At 33.7% G+C, this 25,984-nt stretch overlaps 3 protein-coding genes and 1 long non-coding RNA gene across 6 annotated transcripts in view; 3 read left to right on the forward strand and 1 right to left on the reverse strand.

Moving 5' to 3' along the window:
* Window positions 1–12,590, forward strand: part of LOC136271288 (uncharacterized) — a 77,843-nt gene extending 65,253 nt beyond the window's left edge. Inside the window, exon 2 of the long non-coding RNA XR_010709208.1 lies at window positions 12,035–12,590. This is a non-coding gene — a long non-coding RNA (uncharacterized lncRNA). The remainder of the gene's footprint in view (window positions 1–12,034) is intronic.
* LOC105323589 (cytoplasmic tRNA 2-thiolation protein 1) lies at window positions 1,892–12,590 on the forward strand. Its single transcript, XM_034477246.2, has 14 exons — window positions 1,892–2,057; window positions 5,485–5,608; window positions 6,374–6,492; window positions 7,010–7,124; window positions 7,367–7,444; window positions 8,408–8,449; window positions 8,752–8,801; window positions 8,982–9,046; window positions 9,561–9,626; window positions 10,294–10,352; window positions 10,467–10,526; window positions 10,699–10,786; window positions 10,921–10,957; window positions 11,123–12,590. Exons 1-14 carry the CDS (start codon window positions 2,001–2,003, stop codon window positions 11,342–11,344), a joined length of 1,182 nt encoding a protein of 393 aa, XP_034333137.2. The 5' UTR covers window positions 1,892–2,000; the 3' UTR covers window positions 11,345–12,590.
* Window positions 12,202–21,305, reverse strand: LOC105323590 (exodeoxyribonuclease). The gene is made up of 10 exons (XM_011422647.4): window positions 21,103–21,305; window positions 20,676–20,696; window positions 19,893–19,943; window positions 19,608–19,655; window positions 16,764–16,949; window positions 16,085–16,283; window positions 15,087–15,158; window positions 14,606–14,752; window positions 13,973–14,156; window positions 12,202–13,835 (listed from the first exon to the last, which is right to left on the reverse strand). The coding sequence occupies exons 1-10, from the start codon at window positions 21,214–21,216 to the stop codon at window positions 13,712–13,714; spliced, it is 1,146 nt and encodes a 381-aa protein (XP_011420949.3). The 5' UTR covers window positions 21,217–21,305; the 3' UTR covers window positions 12,202–13,711.
* A 236-nt stretch (window positions 21,306–21,541) lies between these two features.
* LOC105323591 (ankyrin repeat and SOCS box protein 8) lies at window positions 21,542–25,251 on the forward strand. 3 transcript variants are annotated; one of them, XM_066070982.1, is made up of 4 exons: window positions 21,555–21,697; window positions 22,103–22,126; window positions 22,852–22,981; window positions 23,433–25,251. In XM_066070982.1, the coding sequence occupies exon 4, from the start codon at window positions 23,440–23,442 to the stop codon at window positions 24,451–24,453; it is 1,014 nt and encodes a 337-aa protein (XP_065927054.1). In that variant the 5' UTR covers window positions 21,555–21,697; window positions 22,103–22,126; window positions 22,852–22,981; window positions 23,433–23,439; the 3' UTR covers window positions 24,454–25,251. The 3 variants fall into 3 exon arrangements, with proteins under 3 accessions (XP_011420951.3, XP_034333139.2, XP_065927054.1); XM_011422649.4 differs by lacking the exon at window positions 22,103–22,126 and having other exon boundaries at window positions 21,542–21,697; XM_034477248.2 differs by lacking the exon at window positions 22,103–22,126 and having other exon boundaries at window positions 21,550–21,697; window positions 22,801–22,981.
* The last annotated feature ends 733 nt before the right edge of the window (window positions 25,252–25,984 follow it).

Below are 25,984 nucleotides of genomic sequence, written 5' to 3' on the forward strand. Positions count from 1 at the left end.
TTACAAAATCTTTTGTCTCTTGGTATATTTTTATGTCGACCTGTTTCAATAAGCAAATTATGTGAGGACAACCTCATTTTGGAAATACATTTTTTATACAACCTTGGTATTGATTTTTCTAAATAGTATTGTAAGCAAAAATTATCAACTAAGTGCTTGTAAATAAAACATTTTGTTTCTATTTGCATCTTGCCATGCAGCGTTTGAATAAAGTTGTCTTTAAGTCTTTTCTGAATAATTGGTAAACAAATACGACTATTTAAATTATTTTGACCATTCCACATGTAGCCAAGTCCCAGATTATATAATTGGTCCTTAATAAATTTTGCCCAGCTTTGATAATTTTGCTTTTCGTTTTCACAAATATGACCAGCCATAAGCAGCTCTTAATATACAATTTTCTGTCTGTAATAATTTAAACCAGAACTTAAACATTCGATATATACGAATAAGATATAAGGGTATTTTTTAGTAATTTTAGTAGAAAATAAGATTTTCGTAAAAAAAAAATTAACATGAAAATTGCAGCTCATACTGATTTAACAAATAAACTGAATAAGAAACACCTCGCTATGGCTAAAGATGTAAACCTCATGCAGAAAGTATTGTAGCAGTTGGAGAGTGTAGCCTGGTGGATAGAAAAGATTCCGGTGCCGATTTTAAATTTTGATTACCCAAGTCCCCATTCGCCCCCTGTGAAGTTAGACAGATGAAAAATCTGTCGCCATGGAAATAAAATACCGCACCGGTCAGGAAAAATGGGCGGGATGAATTGTAGCCGGCGATTTATTGGGTAATTCTACCCGGTTTTTCCAATAAATCCAATCAACGAATCACGGCGTATCAATGCCTCTCGTCTTTTAATCGCGGCGTATAATGATAATTTATTCGTGTTTTCGCGACTCGTATTCTAACCATAAATGTGGTTTTTGGTTAAGAAGGGTCAAGATATCCTTTGTCTTGGGTCTAGTACAACAAGATGGCAGACCGGGTGTTAGGGGCTTTTGAATGCAGTCTCTCTGGTATTAATGGCAGGGCATTTATGAGGGTTTTAAGGAATTGCATTTTATTGGTTTTAAACTTTATTGCAAACTTTACCCATTCTTAGTGTATTCACTTTTTTAGTTTTTCTAACTAGAAGGTGTATAATTTCATATACTAGTATTTGATAGACAGAAAAACGAATTCGTTACTTACTCGATTTAATACAAGTTGTTAACATTATTTCATTTTCATTTTTGTAGAAAAAAAGAGAAGGAAAATATCTCGAATAGAAAGTATTACAAAAATTACAACGAAAATAAATTTACGTATATAAACCTGATTATGCTTTCTCTATATAAAAAAATAGGTAATCATGCAGGTGCGTAAAGTATGTTTTATTTTGTTTTTGTTTCAGTTTTTTGTTTGTTTGTTTGATTGTGTTTTAATACATTCGAATCATTTTATATTTCATTGAACACAAATATTAATTTTTTCAAAGTCTTTTAGAGTCACTTCTGGATCAATTCAAAAAAGACTTTTTTTAACACTTGAATTTAATGATATTTTGCCCTGCAAATTGCAAAGTATAGAGGGGAGTATTAAATATTCATGTTAATTTCAGTTGTGTTTGAAATATCAAGTTTTGAAAATGAGTTGTCAGAAATCTATTTCAATTATAACGTCAAAAAATGTAAAGAAATTTTACATAATTTTTATACAGTAAAATTAATGTAAACTGAAATTAGGATTATAAAAGATTATTAATGAACGAAAAATAAATGGATACACAAATAAATTGACAGAATGATAAATAAATAAATAAATAAATAAATAAATAAATAAATAAATAAATAAATAAATAAATATGCAGGAGTTGTCGTTCTTTGGCAGAGTACTCTTTTGTGAGTAGAGGCGTTTAAAGCTATCTTTGCAAAACAAAATGTTGCACAACGATTGACACAGATAAAATTATGTTTGCTGGATAAAAAGAACTTAGAGACTTTATAACCAACACAATGCCAATCAAGTGTAACTTGTGTGAAGCGGGAGCTATTTTAAAACGACCTAAAACAGTAAGTGAACGCTACAACTCTTTGTGAAATCAATGCACACGTGTAAATTGACTCGAATTTTCTCAAAGTGTTTTGAAGTTTGGAGTATTATTATTTACGGCTTAATGACAAACGAAATTGCCGCTGATGAAGATCCCAAAAATTAATTATTCTACTTTAAAGTCAAATATTGTTAAAAAAAAACCCAAAGACTGGTGAATAAAAAAGAAACCGAAGTCGGACAAATTAATATATGAATAGCCTACTCAATTTAGTCATTAAATACATGTATACACTATTGTAGGCCATGAAGTAAAGTATTTTACAATACATGTATGTAGACATTTTCACTTGTTTGTATGGTTTTACACTTTCCTATGAGAACACATACAAGTAAATAAATAAATAAATACACATGTTGACAAAGCTTCCCCCCCCCCCCCCCCAGTAATATCTGTTTTTGATGTGTGGCAGTGACAGTGCTTTAGGTGAAATGTAAATGATGGTGGAGAATGCTTTTTGTTGTTGAGCACATTAAATGTCTGATTTGTTTGCTAATGTAAATACCCAGATCATTTTCATTCCAAAGTCAACTGGGAACCAGCAGGGTACCAATTTAACGAGGGTCGCTTTTCTGCAAGTAATTAGGCAGTCTCTTGTGAACACCGTGGAGACTTCATAAAAAGTTTAATAGAATATTATTTCATCAGCTGTCCAGAGTTAAACGCTATCAGTACATAAAATATGTCTACGGTCTGTAAAGTGATTCCTGGAGGCATAAAGACAGACCAAGAAGGTCCGAATATCCGTCAATTCTCTGACGGGGCCGTCGTATAATTAGAGCCGAATTTGAAACCGATTCTATGCATGTTGTTTTGGGAGACTGGTGAGTTCTACCTTGTGAATCAGTCTTCGCTTGTCAACCCAGTATGAAGCACCTGGATATTAGGGTAGTGTATATTTCCCCCAGAGAGAAAAAACTTAATTAAGACGACCATCTCCTGTTACCATCTTCAACCCGCCTCCCTTCAGTTATTCAACCCCAAAAGCCAAATACATACGGGAAACCGAGGGAAAAAGCATTGAGCACAAGTTGTTTTTGTTAGGCTTTGCAGGCCCAAAGTAATTGCTTTGATGTTTCACAACCTTGGGTATGGTCGATTACAGCTGATACCTTCTTTGCTCTGAATTTCAAGTGGTGCTCCAAGGCAAGTTTGAGAGGAGCCACGCTGTGAAAATTGGAAGTCAGGAGATGCAACGCTTGCAGCAATGTCAAGACAATGTATCAATGTTAATATCTGAGGCCGCAACATTGGAGTGCTGTCAAAATCAAAAGAGATAAAGAGATCTGCTAATAACATGAATAAAGTGTCTCTGTTTTGAAAGTCATTTGATGATGTGGTGCATTTATTATGAATTATGATTGGATGTAATTTTGTTTAGTTTAAATTTATAAAATTCAATTTTCATGAATAAGTATATTCCACAAAGAAATTTTTTGTTTAATGTAATAAAGTTTGATATGGATTAAAATTTGACTACAAATGCTTTATAAAAGGCTGCATTGTGAATCAGTTATTATTTATTTTAATTGTATAATTTAACATAAGTAATTCATTTTATAATAATAGATAATCAGGATAGTATTTTATTTGCAGTAAGGGTGACAACTACAATGTACATTGTACTTAAAACTGTTGTGTTATGGGAGTTCTTTTACAAAACTGCATTAATTGATCCCAAGTCATTCATTTTTAAAAAGTAATCTTCAAGAAGAAGAAAAAAAAAACAGATTGGAGACTCATATGAGGAATATATGGTGCAATTACTGGTTTAATTATATATATTTTGTCAAAGACAAATGTTGATAGTATTATAAAAAGATTGCCCTCAGGCTCTCTTTTAGATATTAATTAACTGGATAAATTAATTCATAGATTTATAAATAAGAATTTTTATATTAATTTGAAGTATGTTGGATTTTGCATAATGATAGTCATCCAATGCTTTTATTGAAAAAACTCAACCTGAGAGATTTGGAATTTAAATCTTATTTTTTTTGGGGGGGGGGGGTGTTCTTTGTTTTTTTTTTTTTTAAAGACAAGTAACAATGATTCAGACCAGATTCCACTGTGTTGATACTATCAGGATCGAATGACACCAATACTTTGTCTTGTCTCCAAGTCTGTAGTTGTAAACCTGTCCGATCCGCTCGTGATGAAATTGATTCAAGCATGAGGCCCCCTTGTCTGTTTTCCCGACGGAACATTTCAGAAACCTCCTGTCGGACATCTGCACAAACACACGCTCGAGTACGATCATGACCAAGATCCAGAATTAACTAATTAGGTATAAATAAACGCACGCTTGATGTTGAACGATTTAATTTGTCGGGACAATGGGATGCGCCTGCCGAGTGACTGGATCTCGGAGTTCGGAGTGACAATCCACGCACATCATCGCAAATCAAGCGCAAGGAAATGAGTCTCTCGGAATGCCGTTAATAAGTTTTCTGTCAGGGTGGGGGGACCATGTCAGCAGGGGTTTGTCTGCTTGACAGGAAATCTTTTCGCGCTCCACTGAATTGTCCTGTGTGAGGGCTAAACCGATTTTTAAAGAGCTTTAAATGCTTGGGCAGACTGATGGGATTTCATTCAATGGGTTTGACCACTGGTACTCACTTAATAGACGTTGATGACATGAGCGTGAGATGATACATTCTCTTTTGTCCTTCAGATGGGTAAATACCCATGAAATATGGAGGCAGTTTTAATTATTTTTCAGAATGAAAATGTTCATGGTCAAATACATATTCCAGTACATGTACCTTTCCTGAAGTGAGGCTATACAAATAGGTTTTTGTCACATGTAACTGTGTAACTTTTTTAATGTCGTTGTCTAATGACATGATTTTTTTAAAGAAAATTCGTTTAATGCAAATCAACATTCAACTTTAAAAACAAAATCATTGATTTTTTTTTACTAGCTAGAAAATCATCAATTACTTTTACAAGATGATTCATTTTTCCTAGTAAGGTTATGAACTACAGAGACAGAGTCAAATAAGTTATACTTGTAGTCCTACTCTGACAAGTGAACATTTGTGAGGGCTCTGGGCTATGGAGGAGGGTTTTTTTCCCATTTGGACGAATTGTTTTTATTACATGCCCTTTTTGTTCTTTCTCTTAACCTTCAACTTGGTTTAATTACTTTAAGGTCAAGGTAAGAAACATTAAAACAGGAGTGCAGGTATAAGCTTATTCATTAAGTGCAAGGTGATATTGATCTGATTCATAATTGTTCGATTGATGGATCACAAAGGTAGAGTCATAGAGTTAAATAAAAAATCATCATTATTATTTAGCACTCAGTGTGGAGATACACTTACTTAATGTACACTTTTATGTAATGACAAGTACTGAAGTTTTTTAAATTTTTGTATTTCAAGGGAGATGCTCTGTGTAAGAACTGTTTCTATTTCGCCTTTGAAGAGGAAGTCCACAAAACCATCACAGATGCCAACCTGTTTGTACGAGGGGAGACAGTTGCCATAGGAGCCTCAGGGGGCAAAGGTAAGCTATTTATAGAACATGGTCCATTATAGAAGGAGAAAAGAGGAGGGAGGCTTGGTTAAAAACGAGATTATTAGAAAATATAAATGCATATGTATATTTCTCCTGGATCAAGATATATTACAATATTTACATTCCAAATACTTTTTGCATGTAAAGTGTGTGAAAAGATACTGCAGTTATAAGACTGTATCACACACAGAGTACTCAAAGGTTAGAATGACTAATTTTATTATGACTTCACAAACGTTGAACGCTGTAAAATGCAACATCACAAGCGAGAATCAAAGTTCACGCTTGTGGCTGTTACAGTGGCTCTTCCATTTGAACTTACCCTTAGGATAAAAAAGAAATTTTGACCTATAAATCCCATTTGCAGACAAGGCAAGAAGTTAAAAAAAATGTAAATAAAAGCATTGAATCATTATTTTTTGAAAGATATAGTCTCATAACTGCAACGGTGTGTGCATTCAAATTTTCATAACGCGCTAGCGCGCATTACTCAATTTGTATGCACAAACCGCTGCAGTTATGAGACTATATCTTTCAAAAAATAATGATTCCATGCTTAAATGAATTTATTTATTATATGTGTATTTTTAAGCAATGATAAGAAAACTAAAACCTAGTGGTAAAAAATAATACATTACGTGAATTGTGAAAATTGTGAAATTGAACAAGCAGTACTGGCAAACATTTTGATGACTATTATAGGCTCCACATTACTTGCTGTTAAACTGGTAAATCTATTTGTATATGTTACAGATTCCACAGTGCTGGCCTATGTGCTGAAAGCCCTGAACCAGAGATACGACTACGGCGTGAATCTTGTCCTGTTGTCTGTCGACGAGGGGATCACCGGTTACAGGGACGACTCACTGGAGGTAATCCCTGGGGGTCAGAGGTCAAACACTGACCTTGAACTAGTTTTCCAAGGTCATGTGATATGATGTTAAAATCGGAGGTCATGCAATCTATTAGATATCTGAGGCCTGTTTAGCAGAGAAGGGGCTCATGAATACTATGTGTAATAGGGAGAGTTGTGTTGGGAGCTCTAGACTATGCTGTTGAACAAGTCTCTGATGTAACAGTGGTCTAACAACTAGTATTACATATACTGTAAGCCACAAATGCAAAAAAAAAAAAAAAAAAAAAAAAAAGAGTTTACCTAATAGGTCAGTGCTTACAAGCTAATAACATTATGAGGCATAAGAGAGGGTGGAAATAGAGATGAAAAAATTATGAAGAAAACTTCAAAGATTTTCCACTTTTGAACAACTGTTTCCTGTTACATGTACCAGTACATGTTTTGATGTCCAACAGTGTTAGCTAATATGTAGGTACCGATACTTTATAAAAAAAAATTTTATACAATGAGGTTTCATGACCATGTTGTTACAGACGGTGAAGAGGAACCAGCAGCAGTATGACCTGCCCCTGAAGATCGTGTCGTACGAGGAACTGTATGGATGGACCATGGACGCCATCGTAAAACAGATCGGCCTCAAAAATAACTGTATGTCAAAGATTGGTCAAAAATATAAATATGTACATAACAGATCGACCTCAGAAATAACTATGCATAACAGATCACCTCAATATCTCTCTGTGGCAGATCTGCCTCAAAAATAGCTGTACATTATAACGTAGAAAATCATAAAAGTAATTATGTAGGAGATCAGCTAAAAATAATTTTATATTTGAGTTTCTAATTCACTGTGGTCTGTACGATGATAATGTTTTTATCCTGTTCTGTAGGTACATTCTGTGGAGTGTTTAGACGCCAGGCTCTGGATAGAGGGGCTATCCTGATGAAAGTGGATAGGATAGTTACAGGTACATTTGTAAATGATATAATAGTTGCAGGTAAATGATATGATAGTTACAGATAAACGATAGGATGGTTACAGATAATTGATAAGATACTTACAGGTAAATGACATGATAGTTAAAGATAAATGATAGGAGAGTTACAGATAATTGATAAGATAGTTACAGGTAAATGACATGATCGTTAAAGATAAATGATAGGAGAGTTACAGATAAAGGATAGGATGGTTACAGGTAAATGATAGGATAGTTACAGGTAAATGATAGGATGGTTACATGTAAAGGATAGGATGGTTACAGGTAAATGATAGGATAGTTACAGGTAAATGATAGGATGGTTACAGGTAAATGATAGGATGGTTACAGGTAAATGATAGGAGAGTTACAGATAAAGGATAGGATGGTTACAGGTAAATGATAGGATAGTTACAGGTAAATGATAGGAGAGTTACAGATAAATGACATGATAGTTACAGGTATATGATTGAATATTTACAGGTATATAATTGAATGATTATTATTAAATATGTAATTGGCTAGGATAGTGACTGGTTAGTGAAATGGAAATTGTATATATTAAAAGATATGACATAGTAGGATAACGATAGGTACATTGATGAAGTATCCACATCTGTTAAAATTTATGTGGTGTTTCGTGTACATGTACAGGTACTGGTAAGTTTAAGCAAAAGCTAACTGGAAAGGATGGTCACATAAAATAGAGTAGAAAAGTAACATTCCAATCTCAGTTTATTCTATGAGCTGATAGGACATATAGGGCAAAAGTACATGTATTTATATTGATATGTAGGGGGGAAATATGTACTGGGTTAGTAGTGACCTGTCATACGCAAGGACATATTTGTATCTCATTTGTGTGCATTTACCTTTATAGCTTTTAAATGATGATTGGGTTTAATGACAGTAAGTGATTTTTTAAACTTACTTATAAGTTGTATTTATTGACAGGTCACAATGCAGATGATATTGCAGAAACAGTGATAATGAATGGTAAGTAAGAAACACAAAGGTACATGTACAGTGTAAATGATCTCGCATATATTGAATCATGAACATTGGTTAGAAAAGAATTCCTTTATACATTTGTACTGATTTTTTTCTATTCATGCCGTGTGCTCAGTTGCGTATACTTAAAATATTTTTAACAAAGGAGAAAAGCTCAGCTAGTTACTTGGAAAGCAAAAAATGTATTCAATGTTTTAGAATTGAATATACAATAACAAGTATATGAATTGAATGACAATTGCCTTTTAAGATATCATATGATGATAAAATGTTGTTTTTTTTCCTAGTGCTTCGAGGAGACATAGGAAGATTACAGAGATGCACAGCCATCACCACGGTAACCAAAACAATTTTATTTATTACAGAAATGTTCACCAAAACTGTTTGATGTAAAAGTTTAATATATGTGTTGCAGCAATGAATTCATTTCCTGATTGAGTAATGTGTTGTTATGTTTATAAGTCAAAGCATGATAGAAGTCAGGATTATTAAACTAGGGAGTTTTTTCTTTTAACAGGGAACAGAGGGGGCCCTGCCCAGGAGTAAACCATTCAAGTACACATATGAAAAGGAGATTGTCATGTAAGGGAAACAGGAGATGTCTGTTATACAGTTCTGAATTAATTCAAAAGAATATTAATACTGTATATACTGTCAGGGTTATTTGCGCCCTGTGTTATTTTCGCCCTTCTACACCACAGGGGCCAAGCCCGTTTTAACATTAATTTCAATGGTTACATTGAAATTAATGTTAAAACGCGCTTGGCCCCTGTGTTCTACACTTGCAAACGGATTCGCCCAGTCTTGATTTCGTCAAGATACAGTTGTCTTAAAAGAGATATAAATCGAGACATTGGAATTCGCCAAGTCTTAAATTCTTGCACTAAAACGAGGGCGAAAGAAGCGAAAATAAAACAGGGGTGAATATTTCCCTGTATACAGCAACACATGAAAGATGTAACAGCAAGATCTTGGGCATAAGTGCATTTATAAATAAAGATTTACTGAAATGCAATACTCAGAATTTTTTTTTACGATTATCTATTGCAAAATTGATTTACATATTATTCTATTAGTTTCTGTTTTCACACCTTAGGTATGCTTATTTCAAGAAGTTGGACTATTTTTCCACTGAATGTATATATTCTCCAAATGCATACAGGTAAGGTGAAATATTTACCGTACATAATAAAAAAGTAAAAAGATGAGACAATTTCTTTGAAATTTTAAGAGCTCATTACATTGAAACTATTTCTAAGAAATTATGCAATGTATTAAAAATTCTCTGGCAATTTTATCACAAGATGAAACTGTGCTATTCGATGCAGTCATTGACAAATGAATGTTACCTGAAATGTCTGAAAGATGACTATAAATGGTAGGGCTGTGTTTTACAAAAGAACTTTTATATTAAAACATTCTACAGGTCAAGGTACAGTGCAAGTTCTATGTGGGACTTTATCACTTAGTCACCTATAAGTTAACTTTCAGGGGACAGTTTTGCTAAGATTCATCTCGTATAAAATGCAATTTAAGGTAGATTTACTATTTGTAAAGTAAGATAACTCATACTTGGGTGAGAAATATGTATTTTTTGTCAGACTTTGCTCTGAAGATGTATGATACATATTCAGGAGCAGTAACTTGTATTGAATTTCACCTTTTCATTAAGGGTAATTAAATTTATTTTCAGAAATTTTAACGCATGTAGGTAGTGGCTGATTCACTTGTAAGTCTAGGATTTTAAAAAGTTATGTATACTTGTACCAGTATTACTATATAATACATGTAGGCATTTGACATGTAACATGTATAATTCTCTTCTGTAGAGGGTTTGCCAGAGCCTACATCAAAGATTTAGAGAAGATTAGACCTAGTGCCATTATTGGTAAGGCACACTAGCTAAAAACTTTATGAAATTGAAAATGTGGAGTCTTTCTGTAAATCAGTTACACACAGCTGTGAGAAAGTTCGATGTTCATGTACAATAAATTTGCTTCAGACATAATCCACTCGGGAGAGAGTCTGTCTGTGAAGAAAGCAGTGAAACTTCCCACACAAGGTCAGCTTCTCTTTTATTTTTTTCCTCTGTTACAATTTTCTTCCCATTCTGTCATAAAAAGACTTCCATTAAATTCTCAAGATTATGAATAGCAGTAAAATTTCCATATGAGAAATTTAAGTGGATGTATTTACATGTACATGTATTTTATGATTATTCTTGAATTGTACAGGAACTTGTGAGCGGTGTGGCTACATCTCCAGTAACCCCCTGTGTAAAGCCTGTATCTTGTTGGAGGGGCTCAATAGGGGGCTACCCAGGTATGTAAACTAGTCAAACTTTCTATACTATAATTATAATATTGGTCACTTCCTTTATTGCCTACATAAAATACATGTACATGTATGTACTGCATGTAATTTGTGTATACATTTTTCTGCATTTACAATCTTAGGCTCGGAATTGGGAAAAGTCACAAAGAAAGAAGGAAGGTTAGTTTTGTATAGTTAAAACTATGGCAGTCTTACAAATTACATATATTCATCATAAATGTTTCAATTCTGCAAAACATTGTTTATGTTTATACTGAATAGATATCTGAATGTTTCTAATGTGAACAAAAAATCAATGATGATCTTCCTCATTTACCATAACAGCTGAATGAAATGTTGGCACAGAAAGAAGAGGCTGGTAATGAGAAGACAACTCCTGACAACTCAACGGAGACAACTGAGAATGCTTCCTCTGAGAAGTCAGCAACAGGAAGCCCGAAACAGAAGTGTGAGAACTGTAGCTGTGGACAGAAATGTCTGTCAGAGAAAGTGGAGGACTTACAGCTGGACAGAAGGAAAATAGACCCCACCCTCATAGACTTCTGATTGTTGGGGGCCTAGATAGGCTTGTAATGAAACTGTTTGCAATAACTGTCAATCATGTTTTTAAAAAACCTTGCTAATTGAATATATGATCTGGTTTTGGTATTAGGTTTTTAATGCAGTACAGTACTTAAGAAATTTATATGTTTTTTAAATGCTCACAATTAATTTTCCACCCCCATTTCACATAGAGATTCATTCGTGTTTTTTCAAGTGGATTATTAATTCATGACAACTTTGCCTGTCACTGGCATTTTCCTTGATTTGAAATACATGTATATAAAAACAATTTAGCAAATTCTCAAATTTTAAAGCAATAACCTGTTGGTTATTGTTAGCCAAAGCTACAATGAATTTTGTTTATTAACCGGGTTTTCCAACGGAAAAATCCGGTTATTAAAATGGGGAAAATGGCTGGTGGCTGCCAAAAGGGTACCCTTATTGTACGGATAACTCCTCCTTCAGTTTTGAAGTTGTTCTTTTGCAGATAAATTGTACATAAATCAGATGTGTACATTTTGCTAGGATTTTGATTTCTGATAATTTATGAAAGAAATACCAGCTGTTGAACTTCGTCATATTTGAAAAATATCGCATATAGGGTACCCTTATTGTATGGATAACTCCTCCTACAGTTTTGAAGATTTGAAGTTGTTCTTCTGCAGATCAATTGTACATATACATGTATCAGAGGTGTGCATATTGCTAAGATTTTGATATCTGATAATTTATGAAAAAACACCAGCTGTTGAACTTAGTCATTTTTTGGCAAAATATTGCATATAGGGCACCCTCATTTGATTTTTGATTATTTAGTGAAAAATACCAGCTGTTGAACTCAGTCATTTTCTCACAGAATATTGCATATTGTTACTCCATTTCTCTGCATACAGTAGGAAGTGTTTATCAATTCAGGGTTGACATGGATTATTGATAGATTACATAAAAGAAAATCTGGTTTGCTGTCATATTGACAGCTTTTCACTTGTTGTTTTTATTTCTAGATAACTTGTAAACTTTTATGCTCCAAAGGATGGTATAAAATCTCATCATAAACATGTTTAAACATTTCAATGTTTTAAGCTTCTTGCAGACAAGATGATAAATTTAAAACATAAACTGTTTGTGCACTTGACATCCTCAACAATAAATTTTTTTATGCATGGATTTGCAATGCATTCAACCTTGTTTTGTCAACACATTTTACTTTTAACATGTTTTTCAACAAATAAAGACAAATTCTTTCTAATTTTGTTGAACTTTTTTAATTGCAAATTCCTACAATTCATAAGATAAAAAGTCTTTTATGGAAAATCTATTCAAATTACAAACAGGTACATCTTTCACATCCCATACTATTACAAAAACTTTATTTTATTGTAGACATAGAAATACGTACATGTCAGGTTTTTCATATCCCAAATGCCTTTAAAAATTTGGCAAGCAAAAGAGTCAACCTTAATGTGTTAAATTTATATAAAACACAAACCTTGTCTCAAACAAGACAGGTTTCTTGAAAAAGGCATGCATGTTCATCTTAAGTTGATTAAATACTGATACAGATCAAAGGTAAAATTTAACACTTGATTGTATTTCTCCTTAAGAGGGCTGGATGGATATGTCCGTTTTAAGGCTTTCTTGATCTCCTTTAGCAGAAAAGCTCTATTTACATATAAAGATATAGGAAAATACTCTAAGACTGAAATTTACAGATTTTTTCTTGACTAAATAATAATTTATAGCTTAACAAATCACGACTAAACATTTAAGGTAGATCTGATCTTCAATTCTGTTGACCATCAAGCCTTCTAAATGAAATGATTTTTCTCATGAAATGAACTAATTATGAGAAAACTACTAATCTGACAGAGGACCAAATGTAGAACATGGTTGCACAGTATGAGTGTATGCTATTATAAAGAAACATTACGAGTCAAGCAAAGCTACAAAAGTAGGCAAAAAAGTGGATCACGTGAACACATGTGACAAGATACAACATTCTACAACACACCGTATGTAAACCAAACCTACATATACTCAGATACAACATATCGGTGAGCAACAAATGTTTTCTACAACAACCAAAGTACATGTACCTAAATAAAGATCTACAAGTTTGTCTTTAATTTTTTTTTCGTACAACATACCAGCTATTTGTACTTCAAGTATGGTACACATACGACATTTTTTAAGGGTTTCCTAAATGAATGAGTCACTTACAACACAAAATATCTAAAAAAGCATTACATTACATAATGTAACAGATTGTAATACTGATGCAATGTTTCCATCAAGAAAACCAGACCAAGTATTCTTTATCCTTCTGATGTGAGATAATTTCCCCTCCTGGTGCCCCTGTGGAGTGCCTCCTTACTTGAGCCCCGCCATCAGTAACATGATTGGACAGTGGTCGCTACCCATGACCTTCTGTTGGATAATGCTGTCACACAGGTCCTTCTGGAGTCTCTTGGAGATCACAAAGTAATCCAGCCGCCTGTTCACAGAGACAAAAACACAAAAATTAGAAGCAATACAACACAGTTATGAAAGCTCTTATAATCATTAACAGGCTATTTATGGTCCAATGTTTTTTTCCTTTTATCCATTCCTCCTTAACAACACCCCACTCACCAGCCAATATTTTTGGCACGGGCGTTCATCATGTAGGTCCAGAAGGACCAGCAGTCGCGGGCGTTGGGGTAGAGGACGCGGAACGAGTCCAGGAAGCCCTCCTCAAGCAGCTTACTGAAGCCCTCCCTCTCCTTGTCCGTGTAGCCCGGCGTCTTGTTCCTGTTGCTGGTCGGGTTCTTTAGATCTGTGTGCAAGGGTAAACTTGAGACAATGGAAGTAATAGTTAACACACATATATACATGAAGTTGCTAGATGTTGAGGTCTCCACACATTATGATAGAGGACCTGGCACATAGAGTCATTAAAACACTCTGACACTGCCTGATCATTGAGGTCCGATCACATTATAAATTCATTAACATTCATATACATTCCTACGTGAGTGTGTAACACATTAAGGTCCCCACACAAGATGATTTGGGCAATTATTAGACACCTGTCCCTAACAATCGAATACCTACGGGAGTTTGTGACACATTGAGGTCCCAACAATATGGTAGAGGTACATTTTCACACATACCTACTGGAGTTACACATTGAGGTCCCCACACATGATTGATTCATTAACACATACCTACAGGTGTGTGTGACACATTGAGGTCCCCACACATGATTGATTCAATAACACATACCTACAGGAGTGTGGGACACGTTGAGGTCCCCACACATGATGACTGGCTTCTTGGCGTCCAGCTTCTTTAGGTAATCAGTGAAGTCGCAGTCCCACTGCTCTGTCCTATACTTCAGACGAACCAAACCTTTACCAGAATTTGGCACATCTGAAATTGATCAAGTTTACTTAAAACAAACACTAGTATAGCCTTGCATCTATATCTACTACAAAACATATCAACACTTATCATTAAACTTTAAATTATGGTATTTTTTCATTAGTTTACGTTTTAAAACTTTTTTACAACTAGAATCAAAAAATTCTAAATTCTAAAAAAATGGGCCTAATACAAGGTGCTTATTGCACTGTTCTGGTGAAAGACTCTAAAAACTAATTAAAGTAATCGAAAGAAAGTTAAGTGTTGAGAAAAAGATTAAGAAACATTAATAAAGGACGAATTACAAAACCAAATACAATCTGTCATTTGAATGTAATCTTACATGCATTCACCATGTAGAAGTCTTCATACTCGGCAGTGATAACCCTCCCTTCATCATCATGCTTGGGAATACCTGTAACAACAGCAACAGTTAAATCAACACCAAATCAGTGCATCGGAATGAGGGATACAAAATACAAAATTGAGTCAGGCCAACATCATTTACATGTAATAATAATCTATATGTTTGATGTACTCCGACCCTAATTTTTTCATGGTGGCTAGGGTTGTAGCTCTCTTTTTTTTTGGGGGGGGGGGGGGGGATAATTTTCATTTAACATTTACTGATACAATAACGTTATCTAAATGTGTTTTAATATGACATGGACAATCAATTTTTCAAAAAATTCAAATTCAAGATGTTAAATTTTGATGGGTCTGTCGGAATACATAAAACAAATCAATTTTAAACTTTGGCCTCAACTTTTCATAATGGAGCACAGTTTTAGATGTCTTAAATACTTTGAAATCTCATATGCACAGTGTCAATATTCAAAGGAACACAGATTTTCTAAGATTGTAGTATTCATTAATATAATAGTTATTACGTACATGAAATATAAATTTACATGTACCAGGTACATAAAATATTCATATAATCATATTTACGATCAAATGTAACAAAAATATCCCACCCTTTTATAAAAATTTCACACCTGCAGAGGCACAAAAACTTTTGAAATGAAGCTTAAAACTAAAAAGTTTAAAATAAATGTAAAGTTTGAAATGTACATGCACTTGAAATTCAAATACTGTAAACGTAAGCACTACATTTGGCTGTGCATTCTATTTAGCGGTTTAGGCAAAATGCAATTACCATTAGAGCTATGCTTATATCACATTCAGGAAAACGCTAATTCAAATCCACGCAAACTTATTCAAAACCTAATTTTGCCAAATATCGTACATAATATGTTTATGGTACATAAAATTACAAGTGCCTGTACTTCAAGCTATTTCCTTCCTTTAATGCCCCTATAAGTACATGCAATCTCTCACCAAGCCCGTAGGTGACCTTGATGGGCTTCTTCTTGCTGTAGAGTCCAGTGCCAGCGTAGCCCGCTTTCTCGGCAGGCGACCAGTAGATGTGGTAGTCCTTGTCCAGCACCCCCGGGGGTAGCTGATCCTCCTGACACTTGGTCTCCTGTACACATAAGATGTCCGGCGACGACTCCTTGATGTACGACATCTTGTCTTTCTGGGAAAGGAAGAGAAAGGAACAAAGACTGAATTTAATTTAACTGAGGATCAATAATTCAAACAGACTGAGAAGTTGGATGCCTCCTGAAGGGTCACATATTGAATAGATGCATATGTTTTTAAAAGAGAAATTACTATCAATTTGACCTTGACCTTCATAAAATTGAACTCTAAGACTATTAAATGTTTAATTTTTACCTTGACATTTATTGCCACCTAACTGAAAATAATCCGTACAAAAAGACAAATGGATAAATTTTTAAAAATTTTGGGTTTCAACTTTGGCTTTTCCATTTATAATTAAATCAATTCAATGTTCAAAAAATCATTTAAATGCATGCATGCATGATGAACAATTTATTTTAGAAATTCTGGTCTAAAGTTAATGCCCATTCACTGACCTCAATGACAACAAAAGCTATATGTTCAAAGCACAAGTTCAAGACTTATTTTCTGTCAAAACAATCCAAACACTTACATCATACCACGCCCGGATTCCATTTAAGTTCCATGAGGCAATCTTGAGGGTGAACTTCCGTCCATCTGTGGTCTTGGCCTCGGGGTTAACCTCGGTCGGGAATGAGGTGTCTGTTCCCTCAGGGAGGGTCTCAATGGTGTCCTCCTTCCTGGGCGGAGCTTTCTTTCCCTTCCCTCCTTTACCTTTCTGTACACAGGTTGTAGAAAGATACAGTTTTTACATGCATATAAAGACACGTAAGTGGTGCAATATCAATAAAATAAACACGATAAAAAATAATTATGCTGGTTTCTATATCTAAACAAATTATTTGATCATAACAGGATAGTTTTTATATGTTATTGTTAAAGGATTAGCTAAGCTTGATCAATTAGATAATATTTCAGAATCTTTACATATCAGACAGCTAGTGGCAAACCTGGGAAGATTGCATGGCCCTAGTATTAAAGGAGTTTTTCTTATTCATGTTATTTTGGTTAATTTTTTTTTTTTTTTTAGATATTTTATAATTTTCTCATGATCTACTATTAGACTATTATTCAGTCCTAAATGATCATGCTTGCATAAAGCAATTTTTGCAGTTCCCATCCTGAAAAAAATAAATCTTTTTTTTTTTTTTTTTTGGGGGGGGGGGAGGTTGAAAAGAATTTTAGGATTATGGAAAAGAACAAAGTAATTAACATTTTTAAGAATTGTTTTATGCCTCTCATCTTGTTCAGCTACCATAAATCAAAACTTTTTTTTTGGGGGGGGGGGGGGGGGAAGGAGGCTAAAAGATTATAAGCTCCCAAAGACTTTGTCTCAGCGAGTTAAAAAGCAGATCTAGAGATGAAATTTTAAAGATTATTTGTTTCTCAAGAAAACGAATGACAAGGTTGACTTTTTAAAAATTCATTCATGCTGTGTATATTCTTTCTATTTAGATCCTCGCAATTTTTATTTTTTTTTTTTTTTTTTTTTTTTTTTTTTTTTTTTTTTTTTTTTTTGTGAGTGAATATTTTATTGGCTCAACAATTATGGTACATATATTTTTAGAACATAATTCAAAACGTTTCACAATAGAATAAATGATAAATAGCATGGAAACAGATCAATATACGAGTACTTTGGACATGGAGCTAAAATATTAACATGGATCTAAAATATACATGCATCTTAGTTTTTAACATGGTAGAAAGCATTGATCAGCAATCTTCAAACAATCAAGACAATCCATATAATACTGAAAGACTACAGTTTATAAGTTAACTAATATTGGCTGCCATAATTCGTAAAAAATGTGCATTTGATTCTTCGAACAAAGATAATTTTCTTTCGCATGAAGTTTGTTTCTTAGAAAATTTTTAAAAGCAATGAACTCAATTTGTTTGCCAGGAGATTTTGAATGAATTAGATGTATAAAGCATTTTCCAAGTAAAATACAATAATTTAGTGGAACATTTTTTACTTTGTAAATACCAAATATGACATCTTGCATTGTTAAGTGATTGACATTTTCTATATGTTGTTGCCACCAATAAATTAGATCTTTCCAGAAAATTTGTATGCTTTTACATTGGAAATATCTATGATGTATAGTGTCAATTTCATTACAGTTGTCTGTGTTACAGTTCGGACTTGGAATCAATTTCATATTAAAAAGCGACTTGTTGTGTACTATGATTCTGTGTAATATTTTGAGCTGAAGAGATTGTGCGTTAGTTTGTGTGCAACACTGAAAAGGTAAATTAAATATCTTTTTATAATCAGAGACTGGAATTTCTACTTCAAATATTTCTGACCATTTTTGAATACAGAGAGTAATTTCCTTACAACTGTTAATTAAAATCCAATATGCATCTTTACATTTTAATTCACTTAATGGTATAAGTTTTCCTTGAACAGACAAGGAGTGCATTATATTCCCTTCGCTATGGGGAGGATGTGTTTTGTCTTTGACATGTTTTTTCCAGTTATTTGGGATAGAGGAAAGAAGACTGTTGTATTGAAGAAAAGAGGGTTTAAATTTAAATTTTTCGTAAAACTCATCTAAGGTTAAGAAAGAACCATCATTGTTAATAATATCTTTAAAAAACATTATACCATTTTTATACCATTCAGAAAAAAAGATTGATTTATTGTCGATGCATATAAAATTGTTAAACCACAAGCATTCTGTAAAAATGGGTGGGTTTATACTGATTTCATTCATACAATTTCTAAATATTTTCCATGAAGTAATTATATTATAATAAAAGGTAGGTAACTTTGCTGGAAAACTTGGCAGGCTACATCTTGTTAAGAGAAGATCAGTAATTTCTATTATACGATTGCATGGCCCTAGTATTAAAGGAGTTTTTCTTATTCATGTTATTTTGGTTAATTTTTTTTTTTTTTTTAGATATTTTATAATTTTCTCATGATCTACTATTAGACTATTATTCAGTCCTAAATGATCATGCTTGCATAAAGCAATTTTTGCAGTTCCCATCCTGAAAAAAATAAATCTTTTTTTTTTTTTTTTTGGGGGGGGGGGGAGGTTGAAAAGAATTTTAGGATTATGGAAAAGAACAAAGTAATTAACATTTTTAAGAATTGTTTTATGCCTCTCATCTTGTTCAGCTACCATAAATCAAAACTTTTTTTTTGGGGGGGGGGGGGAAGGAGGCTAAAAGATTATAAGCTCCCAAAGACTTTGTCTCAGCGAGTTAAAAAGCAGATCTAGAGATGAAATTTTAAAGATTATTTGTTTCTCAAGAAAACGAATGACAAGGTTGACTTTTTAAAAATTCATTCATGCTGTGTATATTCTTTCTATTTAGATCCTCGCAATTTTTATTACTCGTATAAAGTTTTGTACAATACCTTTCCTTTTTCTTCTTCATCTACTTTCTGCTTTTTGCTGGGTGATGGCTAGAAAAGAAAATAATTAAATACATTTACATTTATCAAGTTCATGACTAAAGTTATATCTGATTTCTTTATCATTTTTCCTAAATACTGATGATTATAGAAAGAAACGTTGTCATTGACAAGTCACAGCTAGCCACAAGTATGTTTTTTACTAAATATTTTTCAGACATTCAAATGCATGGAAATGACAAATTGCAATCAGCTGTATTTATACAGTTTTTGTGTTTCTATACTGACCTTATCCTCTTGAGCTGTGTCCCATACACTGCCTTCCTCTGGAGCAGGGGTCTACAAAAGGAAAAGGCAAGAAACTTACTTATACTGAACTGTAATCTCAGCGAGATTCATTGAGACTTAAATGTTTAGTCTCAAGGAATCTCACTGAGATTAGATGACCTGGTGCATGAATCTTGTCCATGTTCTACTGAGATTATTCATATTTAATTTCCTGTGTCTAAGAGATAATGTTAATACCGGTACAACATAACTTTTAAACCTAAATACAGGTTATTGCATGCATGATTCTTGGTTTGTAATATTCATTCCAGCACTGAACAGCACATGTAACGGTACACCAGTTACATGTACCATAACTTTATCAAAATTAACTAAAAAGATTGGGAAATTGAACATTTGCTATCTCTGCTAATTCCATCAATTTGGTTCATATTCTATTTTAGTCTTACAAGTTGTCAAATTTGACTAATGTTCATTTGTAATATATCTCCTGATAAAGTCTTACGCAGGCAATTAAAGCAACGTAATTGGTAGCAAATTATCTGAAGAATTTAACATATGATATTCTTCAATGGTACATGTACTATTTACTTCAACAGAATTTGTGTATGACTCATCATCACTCATTTAACAAAATATATATTGGTGATCAAATAATAATGAAATAGCATATATGATATTAAATCTGCAAAGACATTATCTTCCACAAGGTATTTTCTGCAATAATGGTCCATTTACAAGGAGAGTGCACACAAATTCGAGAAAAAAATATCCAATGTTTACCTTTCCATCATCTTTCTTTGCCTGGAAAACAAAATTAAAGAAATAAAATGATTACAATTACTCAATACATATATAAACTTGAAGTCTTACAATTTTTTCAATAACTTGACTCGAACACTTTAATTTATAAAATATTGAAAGTAATAACTTTTGCACCTAGCCTTTTCATACTTTCTTCTTTCTATCTTATTTTTGTTCTTGTTTGGGGAGTGAGGGGTGTCAGAAGAAAAAACTGAGAATATCTATATAATTTTGTTCATTCAGATAAAAGACTAAAGATAAATGTGGTGTTCGTATGGAGGCAATCCTTAATCCCTTCAAACACCAAAGCTTGCACACGATCCATTAAAATTGATTATAGATTGAAATCTTAAGATCATTACATGTAATGTATGTACTTTAAACATGCGCTACACATGTACTGTACCTTTCTTTTGGGTGGCATTTTGTCAGACGAAGACAATACTCTATGACTTATCCTCGAAGCACCCCTTACAAAATTGGAAAACAAAATTCGATGCCACGGCAAGATATTCAGCATAAAATTCTTTTGATTCGCTGTTTATATCTTTCTAAGAGGAAACTCGAACTTTTAATTTCTTTCTTCTCTTCCCGCCATATTTTATAATTAAGATTTTCGTTTCTTTTATTCAGATGGCGGATATTTCATACAGTCACAACAACATGCAGGTTTAATAAGACATAAATAAAAGTTTGAATATGTCAATATTGATTTTTTTCAATCAATGTACTTTGTTTTGGTTAAAACTTCAAAAGATTTCATAAAATTTATTTAAATTCGTTTCGTTAGAAAATATTTGCACACCAATTGAGAAGGTCTCACAAACGCTTTTTTATACGAGAAATTTACTTCATAGGTAATCTAACAAAGACGGGCACCTGTCCTGTTGATAATGACGCTTTCCGCCAATTCCGGGCGAAATGCTGGCCACTTATGAGAACATTAAAGAAATGCATAGAAAGGAAAGATGACAACAGAACACAAAACAACACGATAAAAGGTTAGTTATAGAGCGTATTCCTGTCAGTTTCATAGTGCAATGGAATTGATTATACAACGTAGCATTGTTATTGAGTACAGCCAGACAGCTAGGGGCTCGTGCGAACTATATTTGTCTTCTTATTTTTTATAAGGTGGTCAAAAACTAAGAAGACAAACATTTTGCAATTAGCCAATGTAATTTGAGCACGTACTAGTATGTACCTATATGCTACATGTACATGTTGATAGCTCGTCGATCACTACTATAGATGCATCGATCATTTGTACTTATATATAAGATCTTGAAACGGAGGAAAGAAATTTGTTTGAAAAATGTATAGATGTTACATTGTATTTGCAAATCACATGTGTTCATGCATACAATATAATTATACATGCATGCTTTATTTTATTGTGCATGAAGGCATGAAGGACCTACTGTCGGGACGTAAGTGCACATCCATTGTGTTATAATCTTGATTAATATTATATAACAGTCATGCATGCGAAGACATAACGGTAGGGAAAATGCTAAATAATTATTAATTCATCCCCTCTTACATCATATTTGTTGCATGTGGATACCCATCGCCATGGGATTTTTTTCAGTGGGATGGTGGGTGGTTGCATGTTGATTTTTAGTTTGAGAACGTGCAAAAAAGACTATTGATATACGCGCAAGTGTTTTAATTAAATTATTTTTAGTTAATCTGACAATGTGCACTATATACATGTACTAGGAAATCTAGAAAGTCAAGTGCGCCATTCTGTTTATCAGACGGTGAACTGACAATTCATTAACATTGATAGGAAAACCTACAGTACACGCTTATACCGTGTTCCTGTGAAGTGAGAATTAACTTATGTATAATTGATGAAGGAGACGCGAGAGACAAAGTAACTTATCAGAAATCAGTATAACGGAGGAACAATATCCGCTGTGATTGACTTGTTAGAACGAGTAATTATACTAATTGTAACCAGAATCATACATTAATTATGAAAAACCTTGATCATACATGAAGATTGGAAGAAATACAATGTTTTCAGAATTTTCGTGAGTTCTTGTCATGTTCTATTTGAAACTGCATTGTTTCCTCTGTTGCTACATGTATATTTCAGACTTGATATAAGTCCCAGTACTTTCATCAGTTTGAAATTTCATTTTAAAAGGCTACACGCGTTGCTGTTGCTGTTGCTTCCACGATGCTGAATGATCTGTGATCAGGCGTCAAAGAAACGTGATGAGAATTTGGAGGAGTCCGATGTTGAACTAAAAGTCATCTAACACGTACTTATTTAGGTATGTACGTACAAAATAAGAGAGGATGATTTATTATAAATGATCATAAACAACATATTTCGTACGCACGTAAACTTGAATAGAGCCTTATATTTTAATTGTAGATTACTATTGCATAGATTGTAATCAGTGCAGGAAAACAAATTGTGTAACTATTATTAATAATATAAAGATTAAATTTCATATACGAAAAAAATTAAAATTTACCAAAGTCATGACTATACCTCTATAAAGTACATCACAAAGCTTCATTAAAAAAATAATATCAACCCATTGAATTTATTATATATTAATCATATGTCAAATTGTCAAAACAGTATTACATACAAATTGAATACTAGTAAAACGATCATTTAGTCTGGTTCCTTAGGCCTTGCACAATCGGAAGGCCTTGAGAACCATGCAGTCTGTACGATCCATTTGCTTTAATTATTAATAACTTTCTTTTCAGTGACGTCATGGACTACATGGAGGACGGTCTGTTCGAGGTGATCTCTAGAGGGGACACCGCGGGGTTCCGGGATTACCTCCGTCGGGGCTTGGACGTCAACCACGCATTCAGAAGCACCGATCGACCAGACCGCCTTGGAAAAACGATACTAGAGGTCGCTTTGGAGATGAAGCAGCCGGATATTGCGTCATTGCTTGTCGAAAACAAATGCAATGCTGACTTAAAATATATTGTAGATGTGCGGAATTATGCGTATTTTCTCCGTGAATACAAAAAGAAAGACAAATTGAAGTTAACTCCCATGTTTGCTGCTGTTGTTCACGGAGATGTTGCTACCATTAAAATTCTCGTGAAAGGTGGATATGACGTCAGCAGCCATGATGATCGCGGGTGTACCGCATTGTGGCATGCAGTAGATTTAGATAACTATGATATGGTGAAACTATTGCTTGGTGGAGGTAATGCAAAGACTGCTGTGAATGCACCAGACAATGCGAAGTTGCGACCTCTTCACATTGCAGCAATGCATGGAAATAGTCGGATATCTTCGTTGCTAATTCGAGGTGGAGCGGAAGTGGACGCAACGCAAATCCGAGGTTGGACGTCACTTCTGTTGGCGTGTCGCGCAGGCTCAGAACCGACAGCCAAACTGCTTCTTTTGAATGGCGCCGATCCAAACCACGTGGGTAAAAACGGTCACACCCCTTTGTCCACGTCACTTCAATTTACAGAGAGCTACAACATTGCTTACATGTTGTTGGAGTCTGGAGCTGATGTGAACCTTGAACTGTTGAGACGCTGTAAGGCAGAGAAATTCATGAGTCTTCTCGCTAACCCCGGCCTGTACAGTCTGTTAAAGTTCTGTTCGGAATCACCCCGGACTCTTCGTACGTTATGCTGTTCGCTGATAAGAAAAAACTTACTGAGTTCCGCAAGTACTGTTCACCTGGTACAAAAAGTCGAACAACTTCCCCTTCCCAAGCTTATCAAGGAGTATATACTTCTTGGGCAGTTGATATGACAAATTTAAATGTGTCCACATTTCAAAAAGAGTATTCCATTTGCCCATTTGTCTTTCACTATACTCCTGTCTTGGATGGATGATGACCAAAGACGAACACGTGCATATTTTGTTTCTATTTTCAAAATGCGTTGCTCGGTGTACCAACATTACCTGCTCTTTCAGTATTGGTTTGAAAGACACACTCTGAATCTCAGTATATTTATATGTGTAAAAAATGACTGCGGATAAGTAATGTGCAACCAATCGATCCTCAATCAATTAATTAACCAATCAGTCAATCAATCAATCAATTAATCAATCAATCTAAGAAACAGTCTTTATCATTTAATGAAACATGGGAATTCATCAACATTGACCCAGCAGTATCTAACACCTGTGATAAAATGACTTTTAAAAATATTTTTATAAGATGTGCATTATAGTTTTATTTTTTCTTACTCGATACTGTGGTTTCATTAATATTCAAGGGTATCAATTTTCGTGGATAAAGTAAAAATCCCAGTTTCAAAGATACGTAAATTCCTGGACAATAACCCTTTCAATACAAAATGTTAATAGAAAATGCACTTTAATGAACATTTATTTTCATGGATCAGCTTAACAATGAAATCCACGTATATTGGTATTCAACAAAAATTTTTAATATTGATGAAACCACAGTATTTGTTTTGTCTGCGGACTGTTGGTATGCATGTAAGTACATTGTCAGACAGAGATATTTATTTGATTAAACAAAGTCATTCTCAAAAACATGTAGCGTAACTAAAGGCGAAACTTTGTTTGTTCATTGTATAGAAATAAATTAAAACATTGGTCATTCTTAATTATTGCTTTTAAATCGATAAGCGTGAATTGAAATAAAATTCAGTGTTCGAATAATGTTTTTATTTCAATTTCCTTTACGGAGACATGGTTTCAGTATTTGAAACAAGACCTCCAAGATATTATAATACCAAAAGTTCCGTACATGCAGTACTAGCGGACCACTGTTTGTCTCTCACTGTACTGTCACTGTGATGGCTTGGACAATGGTCACTGAAGATGGTGTGTATTTCTATGTATAGCTGAAAAGTGTTAGCGAAATCTAATTCCTCTTTCATAGTTAAATCATTTTATCTAGTACAATGTTAGGAGGCTAGCGCTGGGGCTAGGGAGGGTCCACAAAATATTCATCAAATCTACAATGTATCCTTTAAATTAATTTTTAGATATGATTATTTTAGATATCATCAATCATTATTTTATTATGAACAAAATCCAATGTATATATTGTCTTGAAAATTTCAACCTTTTCCTATATCTTATTATAATACAAATTCTTCTTCTCAAAGTAATGAAGTATATACAGTCATATTATGGCAAAACCATCCATCATTCTTAAAATGGGAGACCGCGGTCTAGTTCTTTTCCGTGGTTTCTAACTATTCCGTGATTGGTTGGAGTGAACTTCCGTGTGTTTTATACAGCTGAGGTGTTGCTCTAGATCAAGTTCTTTGCTTCGGATCTTCAATGTCACACTGAGGACGAA

The sequence above is a fragment of the Magallana gigas genome, chromosome 9 (genome assembly GCF_963853765.1).
Source record: "Magallana gigas chromosome 9, xbMagGiga1.1, whole genome shotgun sequence".
Taxonomy (NCBI): Eukaryota; Metazoa; Mollusca; class Bivalvia; order Ostreida; family Ostreidae; genus Magallana; species Magallana gigas.

Excerpts from the sequence above, each read along its gene's own strand:
- LOC105323589 (XM_034477246.2), top strand. The coding sequence starts at position 2,001 with ATGCCAATCAAGTGTAACTTGTGTGAAGCGGGAGCTATTTTAAAACGA. Across the intron at positions 8,450-8,751 it reads AGAAACAGTGATAATGAATG|TGCTTCGAGGAGACATAGGA; the intron begins GTAAGTAAGAAA and ends TTTTTTTCCTAG. Across the intron at positions 10,527-10,698 it reads AGTGAAACTTCCCACACAAG|GAACTTGTGAGCGGTGTGGC; the intron begins GTCAGCTTCTCT and ends TGAATTGTACAG.
- LOC105323590 (XM_011422647.4), bottom strand. The coding sequence starts at position 21,216 with ATGCTGAATATCTTGCCGTGGCATCGAATTTTGTTTTCCAATTTTGTA. Across the intron at positions 16,284-16,763 it reads GAATCCGGGCGTGGTATGAT|AAAGACAAGATGTCGTACAT; the intron begins GTAAGTGTTTGG and ends TTCCTTTCCCAG. Across the intron at positions 14,157-14,605 it reads CGTGTCCCACACTCCTGTAG|ATCTAAAGAACCCGACCAGC; the intron begins GTATGTGTTATT and ends CCTTGCACACAG.
- LOC105323591 (XM_011422649.4), top strand. The coding sequence starts at position 23,440 with ATGGACTACATGGAGGACGGTCTGTTCGAGGTGATCTCTAGAGGGGAC.